The sequence below is a fragment of the Podarcis bocagei genome (genome assembly GCF_964188305.1).
Source record: "Podarcis bocagei genome assembly, chromosome: W".
In the NCBI taxonomy this organism is placed as follows: domain Eukaryota; kingdom Metazoa; phylum Chordata; class Lepidosauria; order Squamata; family Lacertidae; genus Podarcis; species Podarcis bocagei.
In genome coordinates, this window is record NC_138131.1 from 15,801,777 (window position 1) to 15,828,955 (window position 27,179).

Below are 27,179 nucleotides of genomic sequence, written 5' to 3' on the forward strand. Positions count from 1 at the left end.
TCAACCAGCAGAGGCAAGATGCTTCATAATATAATTTCAAGTCTGGCAGGGCGAAGCCTCCTCTTTCTTTCGCATCAGTCAGTAGCTTAAACTTTATTCTCGGCTTCTTACCCTGCCATATAAACCTTGAAATTTCTCTTTGCCAATTTTTAAAGATAGCTGCCCCCCTGATTACTGGAACAGTTTGAAATAGAAATAGCATCTTCGGTAGCACATTCATTTTTATTATTGCAATTCTTCCCCAAAATGAGAATTTCATTCTTCCCCACACCTCTAAGTCTTTTTTTTACCTTACTCCAGGTTGGTATGTAGTTGTTCTGATACAAATCAATACTTCTGGGGGTTAACCAAACTCCTAAATATTTAACTTTCTTTACCACTTCTATTTCTAGTTGTTGCTGCACTTTGTTGATAGTTTCTCGATCCATATTTTTACTAATCATTTTTGTCTTTTTCTTATTCAAAATAAATCCCGCCAATTGGCCAAACTGCTCTATTTCATTCAAAACTTCTGTTACCGTATTTGTCGAATTTTCCAAAGTTAATCAGAGGTGGGGAATCTTGACAGGCCCGCAGGCCCCACATCTAGCATCATGCGTGGTGTCAAGGTAAAGACATGGCTGCAAAGGAGCTTCAAGGGTGCGTTCAATTGTTCTTTGGCAAGCAGGATTTGTTGACCGCACTTTTGGAGTTGACCACTAGTATTTGTTGTTTGGATTGAAACCATGCCTGCAGAAGGACATTTCCTCGGCAGATCAGCTTTGCAGGCAGCTTCGTCAAGAGGGGAGGTGTGGGATAATTACATTGGGATGGCTCAGTTGGTAGAGCGTGACACTCTTAATCTCAGGGCTGTGGGTTCAAGGTCCACCTTACGCAAAAAGGGGGAACTTGCAAGGTGGGCCCAGATGTATAAGGACTGTGAGATTTTGATCAGCTCCAGCCCATCTGGAGCTGATACAGGCTCATCTTATATTGAGCCCAAGCAGAGTAGTCACACAACGAAAGGATGAGGAGATATTGTGCTACATGCTAAAGTTTATTTACACTCTATGCTGAGAGGATACAAACATGCACCTTGCCTCTGTGAGAGCAGAGAAGCAACTCCTCTCGACACAAAGAAACCGAGAGAACACTGAAAAACAGGAAACCAGTGTACGTCACATCCAGTCTCCCATTCCGGTGGGAACCCAACAGTAACTCTGACTGTGGAATGTAAACAATTGTCTTGTGACAAGCATTTTGCTGCTCAGTGAGGGAAATAGAAACCAACAGCCTCCCCCTTTCTGTGAACATCACTGGGCAGCATGTTTGTACAATATCAGTACAAACCCAACTTCTGCACATAGGTACAGTGTTGATCCCTTGATACAATCTTGGACAATACATCAGCAGGAATTTCAGTACCTGGCATATAGGACACCGTTACGAGTCCCTTCTGAACACATTCCCTAGCATGTTGCAGTTTCAATTGCAAATGCTTCGTGCTTTGCTTACAATCTTCAGAATTCAGCAAAGCCAAACATGCTTTGTTGTCCTGGTAAACCTGGATTGGACATTTGACAGGAATTTTCATGTCTTTGCACAATTGTAACAACCATTCACAATCCTTAAGTGAATAAGACAGTGCATTCAGTTCAGCTTCACAAGTACTTAAGCTAACTGTTGTTTGCTTCTTGCACGACCAATCAAATAGACCCTGATTGTACATGTAGCAAACTCCAGACATACTTTTCCTGTCTGTAGTGTCACTTCCAAAACTTGCATCTGCAAATATTTCAAGACCACCAGACTTCTGATTGTTAAATCTCAGCCTGTAATGCATAGTGCCTTTCAAATAGCGAGCTATGCGTTTCAGAGCTTTCCAATCCTTAACAGTAGGATTGTTGACTTGTCTGCTTAGCAAATTACAGCTAACAGCAATGTCTGGTCTTGAACATCTGGCAATGAAGTTTAGCTTACCTAGCACACTTCTGTACAGTGTAGTGTCAGAAAATGCTCCTTCAGTGTCGTCTACCTGATAACCTGTTGTCATCGGTGTGTCTACAGGGTTAGCATCCATCAGGTTTAGTTTGCTTAACACATCAGCAATTTTCCGTGACTGGTGTACTAGAATGTTACCATCTTGATCTCTCTCTATTTCCAGAGATAGGTAGTTGTTTACCTCACCAAGATCTTTCATGTCAAAATGCTCTTTCAGTTGAGCTAGGGCGTTATTGTACATTGTGACATCCTTCCAAAAGAACAAAATATCATCAACATAAAACAAGCAATACAGCTTCTTTTGCCCCTCCTCTTTGACAAATACACAAGGATCAGCTTTCCCTTGCTGAAAACCTAGAGAAAACAATACTTCAGTGAATTTTGTGTGCCAGCACCGTGCACTCTGTTTGAGACCATAAAGGGATTTTTTCAGAGAACAAACAAATCCCTGTTTTACCTGTACGCCATCAGGTGGAAGCATATAAAGTGATTCACCTAGAGATCCGTACAAAAATGCTGTATTCACGTCGTGGTGAGAAATGTGTAGATTCTCCTCTGCAGCAAGCTTGAGCATAAGCCTAATGCTCTCATACCTCACGGTGAGTGAGTAGGTCTCGTGATAGTCTTCTCCTGGTACCTGTGAAAAACCTCTGGCTACCAATCTGGCTCTGTGTCTGACTATCTTGCCATTTTGTTCTGTCTTCGCTTTGAAGACCCATTTGCTTCCAAGCAGTTTCATTCCTGGAACTACTGGAACTAGCTCCCATGTTTTGTTCCTCTCTAAGGAATCAAGCTCAGCCTTCATGGCATTTAACCATGGCTCAGCATCCTTTGAATCCAAAACCTGGATTTCTTGGAAACTTGAAGGTTCAAATACCTTCTTGGAGCTTTTGACAGCTGCTACTGCCGTTTTAGCAAATTCATCAGCAAATCTCTTTGGAGGTCTGCCTTTAGTGGCTCTTTGTGACCTGCGAATTAGCTGTAGGTCTTCAACACTCTCCTCTTCCTTCTTAGGAGAAAAGTGGCCTATAGTGAACAATGGTTCCTCCATTTCTCAATCAGAGCCTTCAGAGGGTCGCATAGAGGCTTTCACACTCTTGAAATCCTCTGAATCATCTGATTCAGTCTCAGACTCAGGATCAGGATCTTGATCAGTGGGTGTGGGTTGTTGCGGCAGCTGTGGCTGTTGCTGCCTATCCTCAGTCTCATCACTATCATCAGGATAACATTGGAAAATTCCCACATTCTCGCCCCACTTGGCATTGTACTCAACACTTCTTGTGAGCCTAATTGTCTTAGAGTCAGTCATCATTATTCTGTAAGAACCCTAGAAAGATACCATGCAATCCACGCTTGCCTAACTTGGAGCTTTGTGGTGTGTGAACCCACATGTCAGAACCAAAAATTCTCATGTGTTTGATGTATGGCTTCTTGCTAAACATCTTCTTATAGGGGGTACAACCAATCGATGATGATAATCTCCGATTGTGGTTCGAGGACCCGACCCCCGCGAAGTGAAATGAAGACACAAGGACACGTGATATAAGGTTGATGGGCTAGAAAAGGCCACAACTTTATTGATTACAGCAATGAAAAAGGTATTGGCTTAGGCATTGGATCGAAACAAGTGGGTTTATTCACCAGTAGGTGGAGCCTGTTGATGCTAATCCAACTATAGGCTCACCCCTGCTGTCACCGAGGTTCGTGCCATGGCCTCCCGCCAAGCAGGCATCGGACAGAATACACGACCGCCAGATTCCTTTAGCGGAATACCCCTAAAAATTGAAGGCATAGGCGATGGCCACACCTAGCACTTCGACACACCACAACACATTATTCCAATTCCTAACCGCCAGCCGAGCCAAAGGCTCGCCGCCAATACCCTCAAAGCTGCAACCAATCCCAGATGCTTTTGATGACACTAGCTAACCAAATGTCGTTCCCCAGATCCGATAGGTGGACACCGTCATTCCTGTATAAAGCTTGGTCGCCGATCCGGATACGGTCATGATAAATGACTCGGCCATACATAAAGCGCACCCAACGGGCTACCGCCCGATTTACGAGTTTCCTGGTTCTTTCAATGGCCATACAGCTTTGCGCACCGCGCAAACAGTTCTTTTCGGGAAGGAGGACCAGAACACCGTCGTTCTGGGACACAAGGCTGCAAATGCATTCCAGTCTCTTTTTATGCTCCACAACAAGTCCACACTCCTTCAGTTAGCGAGGTCATTCTCCCCCAAATGAATCACAAGGATGTCGGGAGGGCCGAACTTGGCTACTTTCTCCCACAGCAATGGCATCAGCTCCTCCCAACGCATGCCTCTTCTCGAAAACCAGGAAACTCGAACACCATGTGGAAGGCCAAGACTGGGTGCCAGGCCGCAGCTCACCGCTCGTACACGGGCCCAATGAACTATACTGTGGCCGCAAATCCACACGCTTCTTCTGAGCATAGCTGGGGGTAAAAGACAGAAAAGAAAAGGCAGGTAAGTAGGGTAAAGCGGCAGGTCGCATACTAGCGAATATAAGACTTATAAGCATTGGATTTCCACCGGCCCATTTCTTTGATCCTGTTCGCCGGTAACCCCAGGTGCGCAGCCGTGGTTGCGGCGCCAATCCTAAATGAGTGCGCAGCGTACTCCTGGGAGGATAGACCACAAGCCTGAATAGCCTTGCGAAGTACTCTGGTGAATTGGTGCCTCAACAAGGGTGACCCATCTTCGTGGACCAGAAATGGAACCGGGCCGGGCGGTCTGAGGTAGAGGTCCCGCCTAGTGTCCTTTACCGGGCATGGGCCCTGCTGTGCCGACGCCGTGAGCTTAACTAGGACACCCTTACCAGCCTGATCAGTCTTGGACTGATGTATACGCACTGTCACGGTAGTTTCGGACACCTGCACGTCCTCGCACAGGAGGCCGCGTGTTGAACCTTGTGCACTAACTTCAAACACCACCTCACCAACTCTGAGCGCGCCAAAAAAGGCGATAGCGTATGCTGCGGGAAAGAGACGTGCCTCGAACCTGGACCAGCAAATTGACCTGAGTTTTATGCGTATCTGAGATGACAACCCGTAAGAAATCGGCTTACGGCCCTTGGCCCTGGGAGGTTGTAACCTGCCCCAACCCTCAATGGCTCTACGGATCAAGAAGTCGCTACACGGGTCATGAGCAAATGTAGCTTTTGAAAAGAAGCTGATGGCGGCTACATGTATCTTTAAGGTTTTGGGGGCACATGTATCTTTAAGGTTTTGATGGGAAAGGTATTGCAGAACATCATCCGTGGTGGGTGGCACGCTAGGCGAAAGCCCCAATATCCCTGACCTGAAGCCCATGAAGTCACACCACGCTTTTTTGTAAGATCTGAGGGTGGAGGGTGTGACAGATGCCAATACTCCCTTAATCACTTTGCATCTCCAAGGTTCCCCAGGTGCTCCGGAAAGGGTTCGGGCAACAGTTGAGCTCCAGGCGCTAGCAACCGGAAGCGAGGCATGACCATAGCAGGGACAACACCCTCTCAGAACGAGATGACTGCCTAGCCAGTATGTTTACCACCGCCTGGTTATCAGTTCTGAATCACACCCGGCGATTCCAGAACTCCTCCGTCCAGATATGCACTGCCACTACTATAGGAAAAAACTCAAGAACAGTGAAATCCCGCGTGATAGCCTTGCTCTGCCACCCCGCTGGCCATTGTTGAGAGCACCACCGACCCCTGAAGTACAAGCCAAAACCCAGGGACCCTGCTGCATCTGATTGAATCTGGAAATCTGAGGACCAGTTAAAGGCCTCCTGCCATAAGGATACTCCATTGTAGCAGTTCAGACATGTAATCCCGATCTCTAGGTCAGCCTTGACTGACTTTGGTAATCTGAATTGTTGGTAAAAGGTTTCAAACGCAGAGAAAACACTGACTAGGCCTGTGGTTTGCAGGGCACAGGAGGCTACCCTGACCCATCTTGCACACAGGACCCCCTTGTATTGGGGAGTTCTTGAGGAGGAACAGAAGATTGTGCCTGATGGGTTCTCTTGGAAGCCATTATATTGCCCGCACATTAACCCTTGTACGCTAAACTTTAACAGTGTAAATTGGTCAAGCAGGCCAGGCACTGTTTAGAACCGCCAGCCTGTGCCTTTCCCTTTTAACTTAAGCCTTTATTACAAGAGGGCACTTTAGCCCAGCCGGCCTAGTTCAGTATTGATTAAACCGACAACACTTGGAAAGAAATCAGATTCAAACCACTAAACCCTGATGGTAAATGAAGCTGGGATCAATTGTTTATTATTTATGTATTTTAAAAGGGTCCTCTAGTCCAGCCCCCTGCAAGGCAAGAATCTTTTGCCCAATATGGGGCGTGAACCCACAACCGTGAGATTAAGAGCCTCATGCTCTACTAACTGAGTTATCCCAGCTGCTTCGAATCCATAACAACTCAATAATGAACAGAGTTGTATTACCTTTCTCCCCAAAAGGGACGTAGAATCATAGAATCATAGAATCATAGAATCATAGAGTTGGAAGAGACCACAAGGGCCATCGAGTCCAACCCCCTGCCAAGCAGGAAACACCATCAGAGCACTCCTGACATATGGTTGTCAAGCCTCTGCTTAAAGACCTCCAAAGTAGGAGACTCCACCACACTCCTTGGCAGCAAATTCCACTGTCGAACAGCTCTTACTGTCAGGAAGTTCTTCCTAATGTTTAGGTGGAATCTTCTTTCTTGTAGTTTGGATCCATCTGGAGCAGCAGAAAACAACCTTTCTCCCTCCTCTATGTGACATCCTTTTATATATTTGAACATGGCTATCATATCACCCCTTAACCTCCTCTTCTCCAGGCTAAACATGCCCAGCTCCCTTAGCCGTTCCTCATAAGGCATCGTTTCCAGGCCTTTGACCAATTTGGTTGCCCTCCTCTGGACACGTTCCAGTTTGTCAGTGTCCTTCTTGAATTGTGGTGCCCAGAACTGGACACAGTACTCCAGGTGTGGTCTGACCAGAGCAGAATACAGTGGCACTATTACTTCCCTTGATCTAGATGCTATACTCCTATTGATGCAGCCCAGAATTGCATTGGCTTTTTTAGCTGCCGTGTCACACTGTTGGCTCATGTCAAGTTTGTGGTCAACCAAGACTCCTAGATCCTTTCCACATGTACTGCTCTCAAGCCAGGTGTCACCCATCTTGTATTTGTGCCTCTCATTTTTTTTGCCCAAGTGCAATACTTTACATTTCTCCCTGTTAAAATTCATCTTGTTTGTTTTGGCCCAGTTCTCTAATCTGTCAAGGTCGTTTTGAAGTGTGATCCTGTCCTCTGGGGTGTTAGCCACCCCTCCCAGTTTGGTGTCATCTGCAAATTTGATCAGGATGCCCTTGAGTCCATCATCCAAGTCGTTGATAAAGATGTTGAATAAGACCGGGCCCAAGACAGAACCCTGTGGCACCCCACTAGTCACTCTTCTCCAGGATGAAGAGGAACCATTGATGAGCACCCTTTGGGTTCGGTCAGTCAGCCAGTTACAAATCCACTGAGTGGTAGCATAGTCAAGACCTCATTTTACCAGCTTCTTTACAAGAATATCATGGGGCACCTTGTCAAATGCCTTGCTGAAATCAAGGTAGGCTACATCCACTGCGTTCCCTTCATCTACCAGGCTTGTAATTCTGTCAAAAAACGAGATCAGGTTAGTCTGACATGACTTATTTTTCAGAAATCCATGCTGACTATTGGTGATCACAGCATTCCTTTCTAGGTGCTCACAGACTGTTTGCTTAATGATCTGCTCCAGAATCTTCCCTGCTATTGATGTCAGACTGACTGGGCGGTAATTATTTGGGTCCTCTCTTTTCCCCTTTTTGAAAATAGGGACAACATTTGCCCTCCTCCAGTCTGCCGGGACTTCGCTGTTCTCCAGGAATTCTCAAAGATGACTGCCAGTGGTTCTGAGATCACATCTGCCAGTTCTTTTAATACTCTTGGATGCAGTTCATCTGGCCCTGGAGACTTGAATACATCTAAACTAGCCAAATATTCTTGTACTATCTCCTAATCCGGACTGGCTCTGCCCTGGTGCTTGCACACGCCCTTGTCGGTTGAGAGTCACCAGAGAGTGCTGCTGAGGTGCCGGGAAGGTCATCCCGCTGAGAAGGAGGAGGGCTCTCTGGAAGAACCTGAGAATAGGCTCCACTCTCTGCGATTGTATCAGGAATGGCATCAGGGGATGGGGGTGGGCTGGGATTTTGATCGGGAAAACGTTGCTCCTAATCATCTATAAATGACCTAAATGCCTTGAGAAAATGGGAAATGGGCTTTTGGTTATTATTCCTTCCACGTTGCCCCCGTGATGGATTTCCCGTCGTCTTTCCAGTCACATTGCGTGCTGTTTCTGATGCACGCTTTCTTTAGGGCACCATGAGCTGTGCTGTGCACTAATAAATTGTAGTTGTTATTTATTGCGTTGGGTTGTTATTTATTTATTTATTATTTAGTTATTTTACTTCTTATTTATTTTCCATTTATTGTTATTTATTAATTATTATTGTTGTTATTTATTAATATTTATTTATTTATTACTTTTGTTGTTGTTATTATTTGTTCCATTATTTATTTATTTTATTATTACTATTGTTGTTAAATTGATCAACATTATTATCAGCAATCAATTAATCACTTGATTGTAATGTTAATATGTACTTACTGTATAGCCAATAGCGTCCACAGCAAGGTAGATGAATCCCATATTAAACAATTGTTATTAGTTCAAGTAACCCCCAACGAAATTGTATCTGTGACTTGGTTTTAATATTACTGTTATCAATTGCTCACCGCCACTGGGGCAAATGATTAAGCTGAATGTCAGTGAACTACACTGTTGAAGCTATTTATATATAATAAATTGTATTTGCTTCCTTCCTCCTTTTATTTATATTGTTGCAGGAACAAAGCTATTATTACTTTATTATTGTTGTTATTATTATTTGATTCCAACTTTCAATTATTTAATTACTATTCCTAATTATCTAATTATTTAATTATTAATAATGTTATAGGATAATCAAAATTGTGATGAATTTGATATCACTATTGTTGCTTGATAGGTGCTGGCAAACAATCAACTAAGAGACCACTGTGAAATTATATAGATTATATTATCACTATGCAATTAAATCAATTATACTGTCGCTGTGAAGTAATCAATTACTGAGAAAATATTAAATGATAATATTCTACTATCACTATCAATGTTTCCAAGTATCAGTTGCGGGGGCTATAGCAACAGGCCCCCCAAGCTGCACAACGCTGGAGCAAAGCGAGCAGCAGCAATAGAAAGTCAGGCCGCTCCCACGATAATAAGGGTAAAACGCAAGGAAACTGGCCCTTAAACCTCCCATGAATCAACAAAAGAAGCAATAAATTGCTGGCTTCCCAGGAACAATGCCAAGATTCCTTTTGATATACAAGCAGGAAGCTGTGAATGGCGCTGCTGCCGAGCGATAGTGTAACAATGTAACAATAACAGATGGGTAGCCGTGTTGGTCTGCCATAGTCAAAATAAAAAAATTCCTTCCTGTAGCACCTTAAAGACCAACTAAGTTAGTTCTTGGTATAAGCTTTCGTGTGCATGCACACTTCTTCAGATACACTGAAACAGAAGTTGCCAGATCCTTCTATATATAGAGAAGGTGGGGAGGGGTATTACTCAGAAGGGTGGTGGGAATCGGAGATTGGCAGATAGCTGAGATGAGCCTGATGAGCCTGTTGACGACTCTTAACGACTGTAATAGGTCTTACAGGAAAAGGCAAGGGGTGGGAAGGTGAGAAATGGTTTAGTCATGTATAATGAGATAAGAATCCAATGTCTCTGTTCAGACCAGGTCTCTCCATTGTTTTAAGTTTGGTAATGAGTTGCAATTCAGCAGCTTCTCTTTCCAGTCTATTTCTGAAATTCCTTTGTAGTAAAACAGCTACTTTGAGATCTTGTATAGAATGTATCTTGTATACATAGAATGTATCTTGTATACAAGAAAGAACTGAACAAGATTGTTAAGGAGCTACCCCCACACATCCAAGAACAGATCCTCACCAACACACCAACAGAACCTCGACCAGGAACTTTCTATCTTCTACCTAAAATACACAAACCAGGAAATCCAGGACGCCCCATCATTTCAGGTATTGGCACTATTACAGTGGGTGTCTCCGGTTATATGGACTCTGTTCTGAAACCATATGCCATCAGTGCTCCCAGCTATGTACGTGACACCACAGATTTTCTGAGGAAAATACAATCTTTAAATAACCTTCCCAACAATACTATACTAGCTACTATGGACGTGGAATCCCTGTATACCAACATCCCACACAACGATGGTTTACAAGCTATAAGGAACACCATTTCAGATAAAACCACAGCGGACCTTGCCACCAAACTCTGCCAATTTGTCCTTACCCACAACAACTTCAAATTCGGTGATGACCTGTTCCTTCAGATCAGCGGCACAGCAATGGGCACCCGCATGGCCCCACAGTATGCCAACATCTTCATGGCAGATTTAGAACAACGTTTCCTAAACTCCTACCCACTCAAACCTCTCTTGTACCTGCGATACATTGACGATATTTTTATCATCTGGACACATGGTCAACAGACCCTGGACACCTTTCACCAGAAATTCAATGATTTTCACCCCACAATCAACCTTACAATGAATAATTCTATGCAAGAAATACATTTTTTGGACACTACTATAAAAATACAGGATGGACGCATAGACACCACCTTATACCGTAAACCAACTGACCGACAAACATATCTACATGCCTCTAGCTACCATCCCAAACATACCAAACAGTCCATTGTATATAGCCAGGCACTACGTTACAGCCGCATCTGTTCCAATTCTACAGACAGAGACTCTCACCTAAGAGATCTACAGCAAATCTTTTCAGAACTAAAATACCCAGCAGATGAAGTTAGACAACAGATCAACAGAGCCAGACTGATACCCAGAGAGAACTTGCTGCAAAACAGACCCAAAAAAGAAAATAACAGAACACCACTAGTCATCACATACAGCTCCCAAGTTAAAACAGTTCAACGCATCATCAGAGATCTACAACCTCTCCTGGACAATGACAGTTCTCTTTCTCAAGCTCTGGGAGGAAGACCTTTCATTGCCTACAGACAGCCACCCAATCTTAAACAACTCCTAACCCACAATAATACCACAACCAGACTTAACACGGACACTGGCACCAGAGCCTGCAACAAACCCAGATGCCAACTTTGCTGCCACATACACCCGGACAACACCATTACTGGCCCCAACAACATCACACATACCATCTCGGGACTATTTAATTGCTCATCGTCTAACATTGTGTATGCCATCAAATGCCAACAGTGTCCTTCAGCTCTCTATATTGGACAAACAGGCCAAACCTTACGCCAAAGAATAAACGGACATAAATCTGACATCAAGAATCACAAAACAGAGAAACCAGTAGGAGAACACTTCAATCTCCCAGGACATTCTATACAAGATCTCAAAGTAGCTGTTTTACTACAAAGGAATTTCAGAAATAGACTGGAAAGAGAAGCTGCTGAATTGCAACTCATTACCAAACTTAAAACAATGGAGAGACCTGGTCTGAACAGAGACATTGGATTCTTATCTCATTATACATGACTAAACCATTTCTCACCTTCCCACCCCTTGCCTTTTCCTGTAAGACCTATTACAGTCGTTAAGAGTCGTCAACAGGCTCACCAGGCTCATCTCAGCTATCTGCCAATCTCCGATTCCCACCACCCTTCTGAGTAATACCCCTCCCCACCTTCTCTATATATAGAAGGATCTGGCAACTTCTGTTTCAGTGTATCTGAAGAAGTGTGCATGCACACGAAAGCTTATACCAAGAACTAACTTAGTTGGTCTTTAAGGTGCTACAGGAAGGAATTTTTTTATTTTGATTAATGTAACAATAGCTCGGCAATCACCTAAGCCACAAGGGACAAAGGATAACCCATAGCGTGCAGCTGCAGGAAACGCTGCCTCTTTGCAAATGGGAAGGCTGGAGAACTTAACTATCGCTCGTTAGCTACTATGTTTCTAACAGTGCTTCTATGGCAACACAAGGAGTCCCTGGAAACCAGGAAATAAATCTCGAACTTTTACCCAACGCGAGGGGGCGGGATTGAAACTCAGCAAAAGGAGATGATACCAATTAGGGAGAGAAAGGCTGGCGGTTCAAATGCACAAAGGCCAGCAATTTAAACAGTAAATAAAGAAGCTCCAAGGAGTGCAAATTTAAGAACCAGTAAGAGGGAAGCACCCCAACCCTGCTAAAATTAACGTTTGGAAGAAAGCGTTGCTCCAGGAGAACAAACGCAGCATAAAATTGTTAAAGCAGGAAGGAAAAGTTGCCTCAGAAACACACTGACCACGTGGTCCATACACTCATAGGCAAGTAAAGGAAAAGAATTAAATCCGACCCTCTTTTCGAGCAGGCACTGAAAAGCAAACACGCACACACCAGCAGAACACACACAGCGGCCGACTTGAGGTCGGTATGGGGCTGGGAGAGCAAGCAGGGAACCAATCCGCTGTAAAAGGGCCACGGACTTACGCAGCAAATACAGTGGTTTTAAATGCACCCTGCCAACAATTTAAACAAAATCTCAATGAACCACAAGCAGTAGCGATCCCGCAGACACCACGGGCACCCCCAAACCAATGCACAAACAGTTGTAAAATCAGCTGCTTAATGAGAGCCCCTTAGCAGAGAAACCGCAGTTTAAAGAGACAAATGCAGCCAGAATGCTAAACTGGGGAAGGGAAAAATTGCTGGAGAAACACACTGACCACGCGGGCAATACCCACACACAGACTCAGAACACACCCAGCAGCAGACTTAAAGTCGAACGGTCGATCTTTCAGGCATATGCTCTCAGCACATACACAGTGGTGAACCAAGGAGAAGTGCTGGGGGAAGCAGCTTTTAAGAGAGGCTTCTGCAATCGCTCAGACACCCCAATTAAGTAAAGGAAACCCGCTAAACAATAAATAAAGTAAACATTTGCACCCAAATTCTCCCTCAACAGTGCAGCTATGACAAGAACACCCGCAGACACACAGGAAGCTCCCAGATTCCTCCCCCAAGCAGCGCAGCGATGCTGAAGAGACACACACGCAGAGTGTCCGATTTTTTGTCGGAGGAGCGTTAAGGAGTCCAAAATAGTTAGAACAAACGCCGGATGGGGAGGCAGGGCGAAAACACCCAATCGAGAATTTAGGTTCAAATTAAGTATAAGGAAAGTAGGATGTGTAAGGGGACACACAGAGTGGGTAAATTAACACACACACTCCGCCTGCCCACACAGTGGCGCTCAAAAGGTCGGGCTGCTTCAAAGCGCAGGGTGTAGCAGCGGTGCAGCCGGGAGCGGGAAACTACGGGAAAGTTTCGAAAATCTAAGGCAGAGATGGGGGGTGATGTGAGGATAGGCTGGTCATTTGCATGTTGGCTTGAGTTGTGCTCTGTGTTGAAATAAGTTAAAGAGCAACAGGGTGCTTAGGACGCCTAAGCCTTCTTGTCAGCCCCTATACCTCACAAATAAAACAATCGTAAAGGGAAAAGCAGCAGAAAATAGAAAAGGTAAGGCAAAACTTCTCTGCTAAAGGTCCTATTCGAAGTTAGATCCACGTGGTCGTCACTGCTGGGCAGACGGACGAGATGACGATGAACTGGACGATTGACTCGCGGCGGGACGACGATGAGGAATGATGCCAGGGACGACGATGAGGAATGATGGCGCTGCAGCAAAAGGCTGCTGAACACGCCCCCTCCGTGGCACCTGGTTGGGTGGCCACCGGGGGGCGTGAGCGCCAGCCAGGTGAGCTGGAGGCAGGGGGCAACGCCCCCTGCTGGGCGGCGCTCGGGCTCCCGCCCACAACCACTCCCCTCTCTTTCAGGGAGGAGAGTCCTTATAACTGTAAACAAAACAGGAGAGAGATTCGGCCCAATAACTCTCTGGAAGATTGGCATCATGCAGCATGGTTTTCAGACCTTGAAGCAATGTCTGATTTGCCCTCTCACAAAGTCCGTTCTGCCATGGCGAGCGAGGACTAGACAAATTGTGCTGAATTCCTTTCTCTTTTTTTTGGTTTTACAAAATTTTTTATAGACAATACAAACAAATAAAGAAACAAACAAACATGTATAATTTCGTATCCTTTTTTCATAAACCCCACTTCTCCGACTCCCCCAAACCTCCCCTTTCTACATCCCAATTTCTAAAATTATTTCAGCAAATCCTAAACTTATTTTTATCAAATTTGTCCCTTATTTATTCTTTTCTTTTACTTAATCTTTTGCCGCTGTAATCTCCTTTTTTTCTAAAACCTCAACATTTTAGCATTCATCAATTTTATAATATTTCTTAAGATAAATTTTAAATTTTTTCCAATCTTCATCCGCCGTCTCTTTCCCCTGGTCACGGATTCTGCCGGTCATTTCAGCCAGTGCCATATAGTCTATCACCTTCATCTGCCATTCTTCCAAGGTGGGTAGATCTTGAGTCTTCCAATGCTTTGCGATGAGTATTCTTGCTGCTGTAGTAGCATACATAAAAAAAGTTCTGTCTTTCTTTAACACCAATTGACCGACAATGCCCAAGAGGAAGGCCTCTGGTTTCTTAGGGAAAGTACATTTAAGTACCTTTTTCATTTCATTATATATCATTTCCCAGAAAACCTTAATCTTCGGGCACGTCCACCAAAGGTGATAGAAAGTACCTTCAGTTTCTTTACACTTCCAACACTTATTGTCAGGCAAATGATAGATTTTTGCTAGCTTGACTGGGGTCATGTACCACCTATAGATCATTTTCATAATATTTTCTTTTAAGGCATTACATGCCGTAAATTTTAAACCGGTGGTCCACAACTGTTCCCAGTCAGCAAACATAATATTATGACCAATATCCTGTGCCCACTTAATCATAGCTGATTTAACTGTTTCATCTTGTGTATTCCATTTCTCAGTCAGAAAAGCTTCAAACTGCTGAGAAGTGAATTTCCCCCCGTGATCAGTGAAAAGAGTTTTTATCTTCTTACCATGCACATTTCCCAACCAAACACAGAATTCCTTGAACCTAGGAAATGCCTCTGATTTCTGCTTGAGATTGTACACATAAATATACCTGGAATCAATGAGAACCATGAAGTACCTGTTTCCACCCAAAGAGGGCGATAGTGGACCAACCAAATCAGCATGCACTACCTGGTATGGTTCTGTAGCTTGTCTACTAGACACCTTACCTTTTGCAGCCATTTTCACCTTGTTTGCTGCACATGCCTTACACTTAATGTGGTACATGCAGGGTTTAATAGTCATACCTTCAACCAAGGCAGGCATTTTTTTTTATTTTTTTTTTAAAATTTTATTTAAGAAAAATACACAGTTTACATTATGTTACAAATATATACATACAGAAAAAAAGTCCATCAAAAGGAAAAAAAGTAGAAAAAATAAGAAAGAAAGGAAGAAGGAGAAGAGAAGCGAAAAAGAGAAGAAACAAAAGACGCATATACAATTACAAGTAACAGAACTTCCGTCCAACTCGATCTTGGAGTTACCTATTCTTATATTACTTCTGCAGTATTAATAAAGCAATTATACATCGATGATTTTAACTATCGTCTACTGATAAATTATTTATTCCCTGGGTATTTTCAAAATAAATTAAAAATTTATTCCATTCGTCTTTATATTTACTTATGTTGTTTTGTCTTATTTTTTGTGTTAATCTCGCTAGTTCAATATACTGATATAGCCTCAATTGCCACTCTCCCACCGTAGGTAAGTCAGAGGTTTTCCATTTTTGTGCTATTTGGATCCTCGCCGCAGCCATGGCATATTGGAAAAATGTTTGGTCTATTTTCTTTATTTCTTTACCAATCAGCCCTAAGAGAAACAGCTCGGGGGTTTTAGGGAGGTTATACTTCAAAAAAATTTTCATTTCGTCATGAATTTGCTTCCAGAATTCTTTTATTACATCACAGGTCCACCAAATGTGGAAGAAGGTCCCAACCTTGTCTCTACATCTCCAGCAGATGTTATCAACAGTTTTATACATTTTTCCTAGCTTTGCTGGGGTCAAGTACCAACGGTACACCATTTTCTCTAAATTTTCCCGCAGGGCTATGCAAGCTGTAAATTTTACACCTTTCGTCCAGAGTGTCTGCCATTTGCTATAATCTATATTATGACCGAGGTCTTTCTCCCATTTTACCATAGCCCCCTTCACCCGATCTTCTTTGGTGTCCCATTCCAATAATTGTTTATACATTTTTGAGAGGAGTTTATCATTACTTTCCAGAATTTCGACCTGAAACCTCGATTTTTTTTCATTCATACCCAATCTCTTATGCTCACCCCATAAAGCGTTAATCTGGTGAAAGTGGAACCATTCTTTTATTTTGTCTTTCAGCTCCTCATAGGGCTTCACCCTCCATCCTATTTCTGTCTTTTCTAAAAGATCCTCATACGTGCATCTTTCGTCCGTCATATTTATTTTTTTTATTTTAATAATATTGATTGGAGAGAGCCACCAGGGGATGCCTTTCTCAATCAGTTTTTTATACCTCTTCCACACTTCCAATAATGGGCCTCTGATTATATGATTAGAAAATCCTCTGTGAACCTCCCCTTTCTCTTGCCATAGGTAGGCATGCCACCCGAATCTAATATTAAAACCCTCCAAATCCAAGAGATCTGTATTTCTGAGGGTGGCCCACTCCTTTATCCAACATATACAGGCTGCTTCATAGTATAGCCTAATATTCGGGACTGCGAATCCGCACCTTTCTCTTAAGTCTGTTAGGTATTTAAACTTTACTCTGGCTCTCTTCCCCTGCCAAATAAACTTGGTCAGGGTTTTTTGCCAGTTCTTAAGGAGGGAGGTGCCTTTAATTATCGGAATATTTTGAAAAAGAAATAATAGTCTCGGGAGGATGCACATCTTGATAGCAGACATCCTCCCTGTCCATGAGAGTTTTAATCTATGCCAGGTATCTAAATCCTTTTTAATGTCCTGCCACACCTTACTATAATTGTCTTCAACCAGGTTTATATTTTTAGGTGAGAGCCAGATTCCCAGATATTTTACTTTGTTCACAGTTTTAATACCAATCTTTTCTTCCAGTTGAATTTTCTCCTGTTCATTCATGTTCTTTGTTAGGATTTTTGTTTTCTTCCTGTTTAATCTGAAACCGGACAGCCTACCAAAATCCTCCAAAAGTTCAACCACCCTGCTTGCACTATCTGCTGGATTCTCCACGGACAGAACCAGGTCGTCAGCGTAGGCCTTAAGCTTAAATTCTTTCTTCCCAATTTTTATCCCCCTCACATTCACTGCCTCCCTTATTCTGTTTGCAATTACTTCTAAAACCATTATAAATAACAGGGGGGACAGTGGGCAGCCCTGCCTTGTGCCCTTCTTGATCTTGAACGGTTTCGTCAGATTGTCATTTATAATCAGCCTGGCCTGTTGTTCTGAGTATATTGCCCTGATACCTTTCATGTAAGGACCTTCAATACCTGCCTTTCCCAAACATTGTAATAAGAATTCCCATGAGACATTATCGAAGGCCTTTTCGGCATCTATAAAGATTAGTGCTGCAGGGACATCTATTCTCATATCTAGATATTCAATGATGTTTAATATATGGCGAACATTTTCTTTCTGATGTCTATTTGGGAGGAAGCCCACTTGATCTTTGTGTATATATTTCATTAAGAGCTTCTTAAGTCTGCCGGCCATAATATCAGCAAAGATCTTATAATTGTTATTAAGCAAAGAGATTGGCCTGTAATTTTTTATATCTGTTTTTTCTTTCTCTGTTTTTGGAATCAAAGTTATATAAGCCTCCTTCCACGAGGCCGGGATCTTCCCCCCCCTGAAAGATGTTATTAATCACGTCTTTTAGAACCGGGACTAGATGTTCTTCTAATGTTTTGTAGTATTTTGCGGACAGACCGTCCGGCCCGGGGGCTTTCCCGATCTTCATCCTGCTAATGGCCTCCTTAATCTCATTTACTGTGATCTCCTTATTCAATTGTATTCTATCCTCCTCTAATATATATTTCTTTTCATTTTGTTCCAAATAATTCTTAATCTCTACACTGTTTTCCCCTCCTTTTTCATATAAGACCAGACCATGTCATTACCGAGGAGGCAGGTTTAGTCGTTGTTTGAAGACTATCCCTGCCTCCGGGTCTGGCCTTGACCAGATGGATACTGGAATCAACAGGGGAAACCCACATAACCTGAAGGTGTTGCTGTGTAATGCCAGGTCAATGGTGAATAAAACCACTGCCATCCACGACCTGATTGTGGATGGAGGATTTGACCTGGCTTGTGTGACAGAGACCTGGTTGAATGAGACAGATGGGCCCGTCCTTGCTGCCGCTTGCCCACCAGGTTTCTCTTACGCACAGCAACCCAGGTCATGTGGGCGGGGAGGGGGGGTTGCAGTGATTTTTAGGAAGTCATTAGTCTGCACCAGGCGTCCTATTGGGAAGACCCAGTTCTCTGAGTGCATGTTCTGGAAGTTGGGCAATAGGGGCAGTACAGGATTCCTTTTGGTGTACCGACCTCCCCGCTGCACCAAGGATTCCCTGCCCGAGCTGCTTCAGGTCGTGGCGGATGTTCTCCTGGAGACACCTAGCCTGGTCGTCCTAGGGGATTTTAACATCCACGCCGACATGACCTTACAAGGGGCCGCTCGGGACTTCGTGGAAAGCATGGCCTCCATGGGGCTGTCCCTGAATAAGTTGGGCCCAACTCATAGTCATGGACATGCCTTAGACCTGGTATTCACTTCTAGCGACGTGGGTGATCTGACACTAAGTAAAAATGAAACCAAAGAAGTGCCATGGTCAGATCACTTCCTGGTGCAACTGGACTTCTCCGCGACCCTTCCCCTCTGCAGGGAGGTGGGACCAATTCGGATGGTCCGCCCCCGCCACTTAATGGATCCAAATGGTTTCCAGAGAGTGGTAGGGGATGCTTTATCCCATGTTGATGGCCTTTCAGCTGATTCCCTGGTGGCCCGCTGGAATGCGGAGTTAACCAGGGCTATCGACTGTCTGGCTCCGAAGCGCCCTCTCCGATTGCATGGAGCCCGGACAGCCCCGTGGTTTTCTTCGGAGCTGAGGGCGATGAAACAATCGCTGAGACGGCTAGAGCGTCGGTGGCAGAAAACTCACTCCGAATCTGACCGGACACAGGTTAGAGCTCAACGTCGAGCCTACCAAGTGGCGATAGCGACGGCGAAGAAGACTTTCTTCACCGCCTCTATTGCATCTGCAGAAAATAGTAGCAGGAGACTCTTTCAGGTGGTCCGCAATTTAACGGAACCACCTTTACCATCGGGGCCTTGTAAAGACCCCAAGATCTCCTGCAACGATTTTGCAAAATTTTTTGCAGATAAAATCACTCATATTCGGAAGGAGCTAGACACCACCGTGGGAGCAGGGCTGGGGCGGGAGAGTGCTGGAGCCCTGTCTGGTCAAGTTGCATGGAATCAATTTCAATCCGTTACCCCCGAGGATGTGGACAGGCTGCTTGGACGAGTGAAACCAACCACCTGTCTCCTTGATCCTTGCCCATCCTGGCTTATAAAAGCTAGCCGGGAAGGGCTGGGCGATGGGCTCTGCGGGGTGGTGAATGCTTCCCTCTGTGAGGGAACATTCCCAGACCCGCTGAAAGAGGCGGTCATTAAACCGCTTCTTAAAAAATCATCTTTAGACCCGGCCAGTGTGGCCAACTATCGCCCAGTCTCAAATCTTCCATTCTTGGGCAAGGTGATTGAGCGTGTGGTTGCTGAACAACTCCAGGCACGCCTGGAGGATGCGGACCATTTGGATCCCTTCCAATCAGGGTTCAGGCCTCATCATGGGACTGAAACTGCCTTGGTCGCACTGGTTGATGATCTCCGGCGAGCTAGGGACAAAGGTGAGAGTTGTTTCCTAGTTCTGCTGGACCTCTCAGCGGCCTTTGATACAATCGACCATAACATCCTTCTGGACCGTCTAGAGGGGTTGGGAGCTGGGGGCACTGTTATACAGTGGTTTCGCTCCTTTCTCCTGGGCCGTGTTCAGAAAGTGGTGGTGGGGGATGAGTGTTCAGACCCTTGGGCCCTCACTTGTGGGGTGCCTCAGGGTTCCGTCCTCTCCCCCATGCTTTTTAACATCTATATGAAGCCGCTGGGAGAGATCATCAGGGGGTTTGGACTGGGTGTCCATCAATATGCAGATGATACCCAGCTCTACCTTTCTTTCAAATCAGAACCAGTGAAGGCGGTGAAGGTCCTGTGTGAGTGCCTGGAGGCGGTTGGAGGATGGATGGCGGCTAATGGATTGAAGTTGAATCCTGACAAGACAGAAGTACTGTTTTTGGGGGACAGGAGGCGGGCAGGTGTGGAGGACTCCCTGGTCCTGAATGGGGTAACTGTGCCCCTGAAGGACCAGGTGCGTAGCCTGGGAGTCATTTTGGACTCACAGCTGTCCATGGAGGCGCAGGTCAATTCTGTATCCAGGGCAGCTGTCTACCAACTCCACCTGGTACGCAGGCTGAGACCCTACCTGCCCGCTGACTGTCTGGCCAGAGTGGTGCATGCTCTAGTTATCTCCCGCTTGGACTACTGCAATGCGCTCTACGTGGGGCTACCTTTGAAGGTGACTCGGAAACTACAGCTAATCCAGAATGCGGCAGCTAGACTGGTGACTGGGGGCGGCCGCCGAGACCACATAACACCGGTCTTGAAAGACCTACATTGGCTCCCAGTACGTTTCCGAGCACAATTCAAAGTGTTGGTGTTGACCTTTAAAGCCCTAAACGGCTTCGGCCCAGTATACCTGAAGGAGCGTCTCCACCCCCATCGTTCTGCCCGGACACTGAGGTCCAGCGCCTAGGGCCTTCTGGCGGTTCCCTCATTGCGAGAAGCGAAGCTACAGGGAACCAGGCAGAGGGCCTTTTCGGTGGTGGCGCCCGCCCTGTGGAATGCCCTCCCATTGGATGTCAAGGTGATGGACAACTACCTGACATTCAGAAAACATCTTAAGGCGGCCCTATTCAGGGAAGCTTTTAATGTATGATATTTTAGTGTTTTTTGGTTTCTGTGGAAGCCGCCCAGAGTGGCTGGGGAGGCCCAGCCAGATGGGCGGGGTACAAATAATAAATTATTATTATTATTATTATTATTATTATTATTATTATTATTATTATTATTATTATTATTATTATTATTATTATTATATAGCTTTTCAAAGAATTGAGTAAACCTATTTTCTATTTCCTCTGGGTCTTCTATGATATTATCCTCCAATATTATTTTATTTATCACATTTTGTTTCTTTCTTTTTCTTAGCTGCCAGGCAAGTAACTTCCCCATTTTATTTGCTGACTCAAAATACCTTTGCTTTGTAAATTTAATTTTCCACTCTATCTCCTGATTTAATATTGCTGAGTATTGAGATTGAAGCACCTTGGAGGCTCGATTAGCAGCTTCGTCTGTTGGGTTTTTAATTAGTTTTTTCTCGTAATTTCTCAATTGGGAGAGGATCTCCTCTTTCTTACGCTCCCTTACCTTTCTCCTGTGATTATTTTGTTGTATTAAGAGACCCCTCAGAACCGCCTTACTGGCGTCCCAGACTACATCTAAAGGGGTTTCTTTGTTCAAGTTTAAATCTAAATATTCTTTTAGGGTGCCTTTAATTCTTTCCCTCACCTCTTCACTATCAAATAGATTCTCGCACATCCTCCATCTATATTGTCCCTTCGCTTCATTTTTTATTTCCATATCTAGAGCACAATGATCTGATAATGTCCTAGGGTGAATCTCACATTTCTTAACTCTCAAAGAGAGTGTTCTTGTCATCCAGATCTGATCTATTCTACCCCAGCTCTGATGGGGTTCGGAATAATGAGTAAACTGTTTAGAGGTGGGGTTTTGGTGTCTCCAAATGTCAATTAGGTCTAAATTTTCTTCCATGTCACTAAATGATTTCGGCAGTTTCCCCCTGTTCAATTTTCCCTTCTTCAACCAAGGCAGGCATTTTAGATACTGCCTCAAAATGTAAATGACCAAATTTCCTGTGAAAATCATGAATACATCCTGCATGCAAAACCTTGTTAGAACCTGCAATGCGACAAGTTTCATCCTGCACATCACCATCATAATACAACACAAACAAACGATCAACATATTCAGCATACAATACATAATTGTTTTTCTTTGTGATGGTGCACTTCTTGTTCTTGAAGGAAACGTCAATGTTCCGTTCATTCAGCTGCGCAACGCTGAGTAGATTGTGTGCAGCATCTGGAACGTAGAGAACATCATGTATTGACAAGTCCAAACTGTGAAGAACAACAGTTCCGTAGCCTTGACTGGAGATCGTGTGGTCATCCGCCTGGTGAATCGCACCTTCCTGCGGTGTAAAAGACACGAACAGTCGCTTGTCGTTGCATATGTGTCTGGTGGCTCCTGAATCAATTATGAAGAAAGATCTAGACGTCTTCTGGACCTTTGAAACCTTTGGAGTGAAGCGTGAGACCATTGCCTTGTGCTGCGTTGTCCTGGACCTTTGCCTTTGCCTTTTCCACGCGATGAGCTTTCGCTGCGTTGCTCAGTCTTGGCCCTGGGAAATCTGCATTCCCTCTTCATATGGCCCAGACGTCCACACGAGTAGCATTTCACTGCCTTCAAAGCTTTGGCGCCATCTGGTGGTTCTACTGCATTCTGGGATGACGTCTGTGAAGACTCCCCCTTACCGATGCAGCTAGCACCTCGGCGGTCAGCTTCATTCTGAATCACAGCAGTAACATGCTCTACTGTGATCTGAGCAGTTGGCAAAACAGCAATCTGAGTGGCAACGGACTCCCAACTTGAACCCAAAGAATGTAGTATCATGAAGGAATACACAGCCTCTGGAAAGGTGAGTCCTCTCTGTTGCAGCTCATGTCTCAGATTCTGCATCTCCATCAGATGAGCACGCACATCTGCACCTTCAGCAAGTGCCATATCATGCAGCTTGGCATAGTAGAACAAAGAAGCACCAGCCTCTGTTCTCAAATGAGCGTCTCTTAAAGTGTCCCAAATCTCTCTGGCTGAGGTCTTATCACGCAATAGACAAAGCTCTCCTGGGGATACTAGCAATGTAAGAGTTCCCCTTGCTTTGGAATCCTTAGCTGCCCATTCATCTGTCATCGGAGCTGGGGGGTGTCTGTAATAACTTTAAACAGACCCTCTTTTCGCAGAAGAGCCTCTGCGTACAACACCCATTCCGCGTAATTCTTTCTATTGAGCTTAGGAATCCCACAAGCATCAGCCAGCCTTGCATTAGCTATCTCTGCTGCATTAATCAAGCTGCGTCTGTGTTTACTGCAGCTCCATTCCAAAGCACTTCCGTTTCAAGCCTCTGCCGAGCCTCTGCAGTAGCAAAAAGCTTCTTCGGCTTAAAAGTTGAAAGTCCAGCCTTAAAGCCATTAATTAGGAGCTGGCAGGCTTCCCGGTAGCAAGATCACATACCTCTCATCAATCTTCTTGATGCGCAGAGCAGATAACGCCAATCTGTCCCTCTGTTCCTCTGCCGGCATTCCGATTTCTGGAGTCCATAAGCAAAAATGTGAGATTTTGATCAGCTCCGGCCCATCTGGAGCTGATACAGGCTCATCTTATATTGAGCCCAAGCAGAGTAGTCACACAACGAAAGGATGAGGAGATATTGTGCGACATGCTAAAGTTTATTTACACTCTATGCTGAGAGGATACAAACATGCACCTTGCCTCTGTGAGAGCAGAGAAGCAACTCCTCTCGACACAAAGAAACCGAGAGAACACTGAAAAACAGGAAACCAGTGTACGTCACATCCAGTCTCCCATTCCGGTGGGAACCCAACAGTAACTCTGACTGTGGAATGTAAACAATTGTCTTGTGACAAGCATTTTGCTGCTCAGTGAGGGAAATAGAAACCAACAAGGACAAAGCTTCTTGCTTTGGACCAGCCTGGGAAGGAGGCAGGGTGCAGGTAACAGGATAGAACACTTTCCTTGCCAGGCTGTCAATAGCTGGCAGTAACGACTCGGTGGCCGAAGCTCTGCTCATCTCCCTGGAGGCAGTGCCAGAACCAGTCCTTTGCTATGAACTGTATCAGCGCTGCCTTGAGTGCTCACATGACAGCCACCTCTGTCGCCAGGTCGGCCCCAGAGCCCCATCTCTTCCTGGCTGGTCTGTGGTGTGTACAGAAGCATAGAATCGGAAGGGATTTCCAAAGTCATCTAGTCCAACTGTTGCAGCGAGTAACAGGAAATCCACTAAAACATCCCTGAAAGCCAGTAAACCGGCACACTGGCAGGAGGATTAGGCTGGTCTCGGAAGCCTTGTTAACTGCAGAGGTTGCTGATGTCTCCTTTGATAACCATCCCTCTCGGTTGTGGAGGGGGGTGGGGTGCGCACATGCGGCCTTTTTGCTTTCTGACAAGGAGTTGTAACAATAGCTCACCTGTTTCAGTGAACCTCGCTTCAATTTCCAACACAGGAAGCAGCCATATACTGAATCAGACCCCTGGGCCATCTAGCTCAGTATTGTCAAAATTGACAAGCAGTGGCTCTCAAGGATTTCAGACAAGGGATGTTCCTTACCCTCCTGGGAGATGCTGGGGGTGGAACCTGAGACTTTCTGCATGAAAAGCAGAGCTATGGCCCTTCCCCCAAGATATCTCAGTTGGTACAGCATAAGACTCTTAATCTCAGTGTCATGAGTTCGAGCCCCACCTTAGGCATTGCAGGGGGTTCGATTAGTTAACCCTCGTGGTCCCTTCCGGCTCTACAGTTGTATTATTCCCCAAAGTTCCCAGCAGAGTTCTAGTCCAGTTACCATTTTAGAAAGTCTTTTTTTTATGCCAGGTCTAAACCTGCAAACATAAAAAGTACACCGTGCTAGTGATCCATGCTCCTCCTCTAGCAAAGCTCTGCATTGAAACTCCAAATTGCCCCTCCCTGTCTTGCAGGTGATCTGCCAGTTGCCGTGGTTGCACCAGAATGTGTTCCGCTTCGTGATGGCTTTCCTGCGGGAGCTGCTGAAATACTCTGAGAGCAACAACGTCAGTGCCAACATGCTAGGTAAGGCCTGCCTGTCCTGGCTGGGAGCTGGCCTTCCTCCTGCTCCCGCCTCCTCTCATGCAAATGTTTTCTCTTCCCTGCAGCCACCCTCTTCGCAAGCCTCCTGCTATGGCCTCTGCCCAAAGTTCTGACGAAGCAGAGCCCACAGGAGCGTCAGCGTGCCATCGGCTTCCTCCTGGGCTTCCCGCTGGGGGTGGATGACTACTAAAGGTGCCAAGCGTGACTGGAGACGAAGTTGGGAGGTAAGGGGCAAGCCTCAGCCTCTGTTCTCTGGTACCTGCCCTTCCCCTTGTGCCATCTTGCCATGTGCCAGCTCCCTTCCCTGTGCTTTGCCCTTTCCACCTTTTCCTCTTGACTCCTGACACAGTTGCACACTTGGTTTCCACATGGTTCCAGGGCATTGGCAGCAGGTTAAGGGTGCTTTGGGAGGGACTTTGTTGGAGGACAGTCATTCCCCTGCCCATCCTACCACCACTGCTGCTCTCAGTCCCTGTGCAGTAGTCCACGCTCTCCCCTTCTGCTGCAGCTGAGCATGTGCTACTCTTGGTGGGTACAAGGCATAAGGATTCCTAGCCTGTCCTGGGATTGCAGGACCTCTTTCTCTGCCCCCCCAGCCTTGATGCTCATCAAGAAGGGGCAGGGCAGCCACTGTGGCCCACGTACTCCTTAGCCTGCTCTGTATAGTTCAGCTATCTGTCCCCATTCTGCCAAGTAGAGTTCTAGGGTGTTAATTCTTCATGAAACACTAAACACTGCCTAAAGGGATCAGGGAGGAGGAGGGGGCGCAGGCTGGGCAGCAGGAGGGGAGCTGAGGCAGTGGGTACAGCTGGGTTGGGTTGGGCTCCCTACCCGACCCCAAGTTCTGCAACTTTGTCTTTCTGCTTTTCTGTCCTGGATTCCTGTACTTGGTGCACACACACACTTAATTTATTGGGAAACGGTTGTTTCAAAATAAAATATCCATTGTGCAGAGATTGTTCTGGTGTTTGGAGGGGAGCTACACTTGCCTTTGCTGGTTTCTCCACTGCTCTGAAGCTCAGTCAGACTTTCCAAATGTAGCCGCCTTGGGCCCTCGCAACACACATGAGGGAGAGGCTGTGGAGAGGGGGTGCTGCATGGGGCATCAGGTCGTGCAGATACCATGGAATCTGACTTAGCTCGTCACAACAAGGCTTGCAGGTGCAGAAAGAGGGCTACATTGCTTTCCCAAGGTGTTTCTAAATTGCTTTCCTTCCTCATACTGCTTGCAGCTTGCAAGTTTCAGCCCAGCAGCAGCTGGCTGCGAATTATTGCATAGACTCTTGAGGGGAGGTCTGCCCTCCCCTCTCCCCATTAAGCTATGTCTCCAGGGCTTAGTGGTAGGAGGGAGAACAGAGGAAGAAAAAGAACTGGGCTTGGCTTAAGGGGGGAGGGTGGGGGGTTATGAGAGCATATGTGCACCTGGTGCCAAGGGATAAGGCTGCAGAACTGAGCAGAGCATGCTTAAGAGCAGGAGGAGCTGAGCCCTGCTCCCGCCACCACCACCAACAGCAACTCCTAGATGTCCAGTTGTTCTTCTCAAGGGAGTCCCAAAAATGACCAAAGGAGACTGGAGCTCTGAGAGCAGCTATGGAGACTGCAGAGTCTGGATGGAAGCTCTTTTATTATTTATTTTCATTTGAAGTGGGATGGAGTGGAGGCTAGATGGATCACTTTGAGGGGGGGAGCAGGTGGAGAGCAGTGGAACGGGATTGGGAACTTCCCCCTTCCCCACTGAAATAATCCACCTGGGCACCCTAGGAATTGGCAGGAATTGAGGCGTTGCGAGGCCATTGGCTCAAGGGGGGGGGGCAGATCAAGGTCCATAGAGCACCATGCTTGCAGCCATGTCACTATTGTGACCACGGTCATGCTGGAAAGCAAAACATAAATGGGAATGTTGGGACTGTTCCATGAGAAACAGAGGGACAGTCTATTCACAGTGCAAAGCACCGGAATTAGCTCAGAGTGTAATATGAGCTGTACAGGAA

General features: G+C 45.5%; 1 protein-coding gene across 1 annotated transcript in view; it reads left to right on the plus strand.

Moving 5' to 3' along the window:
* LOC308578047 (inositol polyphosphate 5-phosphatase OCRL-like) overlaps positions 1-25,380 on the plus strand; it is a gene marked incomplete at its 5' end in the record, with an annotated part of 87,119 nt that extends 61,739 nt beyond the window's left edge. Inside the window, 3 exon segments of the mRNA XM_081178333.1 lie at positions 24,117-24,244; positions 25,059-25,170; positions 25,254-25,380. Coding sequence (XP_081034459.1) covers positions 24,117-24,244; positions 25,059-25,170; positions 25,254-25,378 — 365 coding nt within the window. The 3' untranslated portion in view covers positions 25,379-25,380.
* Between the last annotated feature and the right edge of the window lie 1,799 nt (positions 25,381-27,179).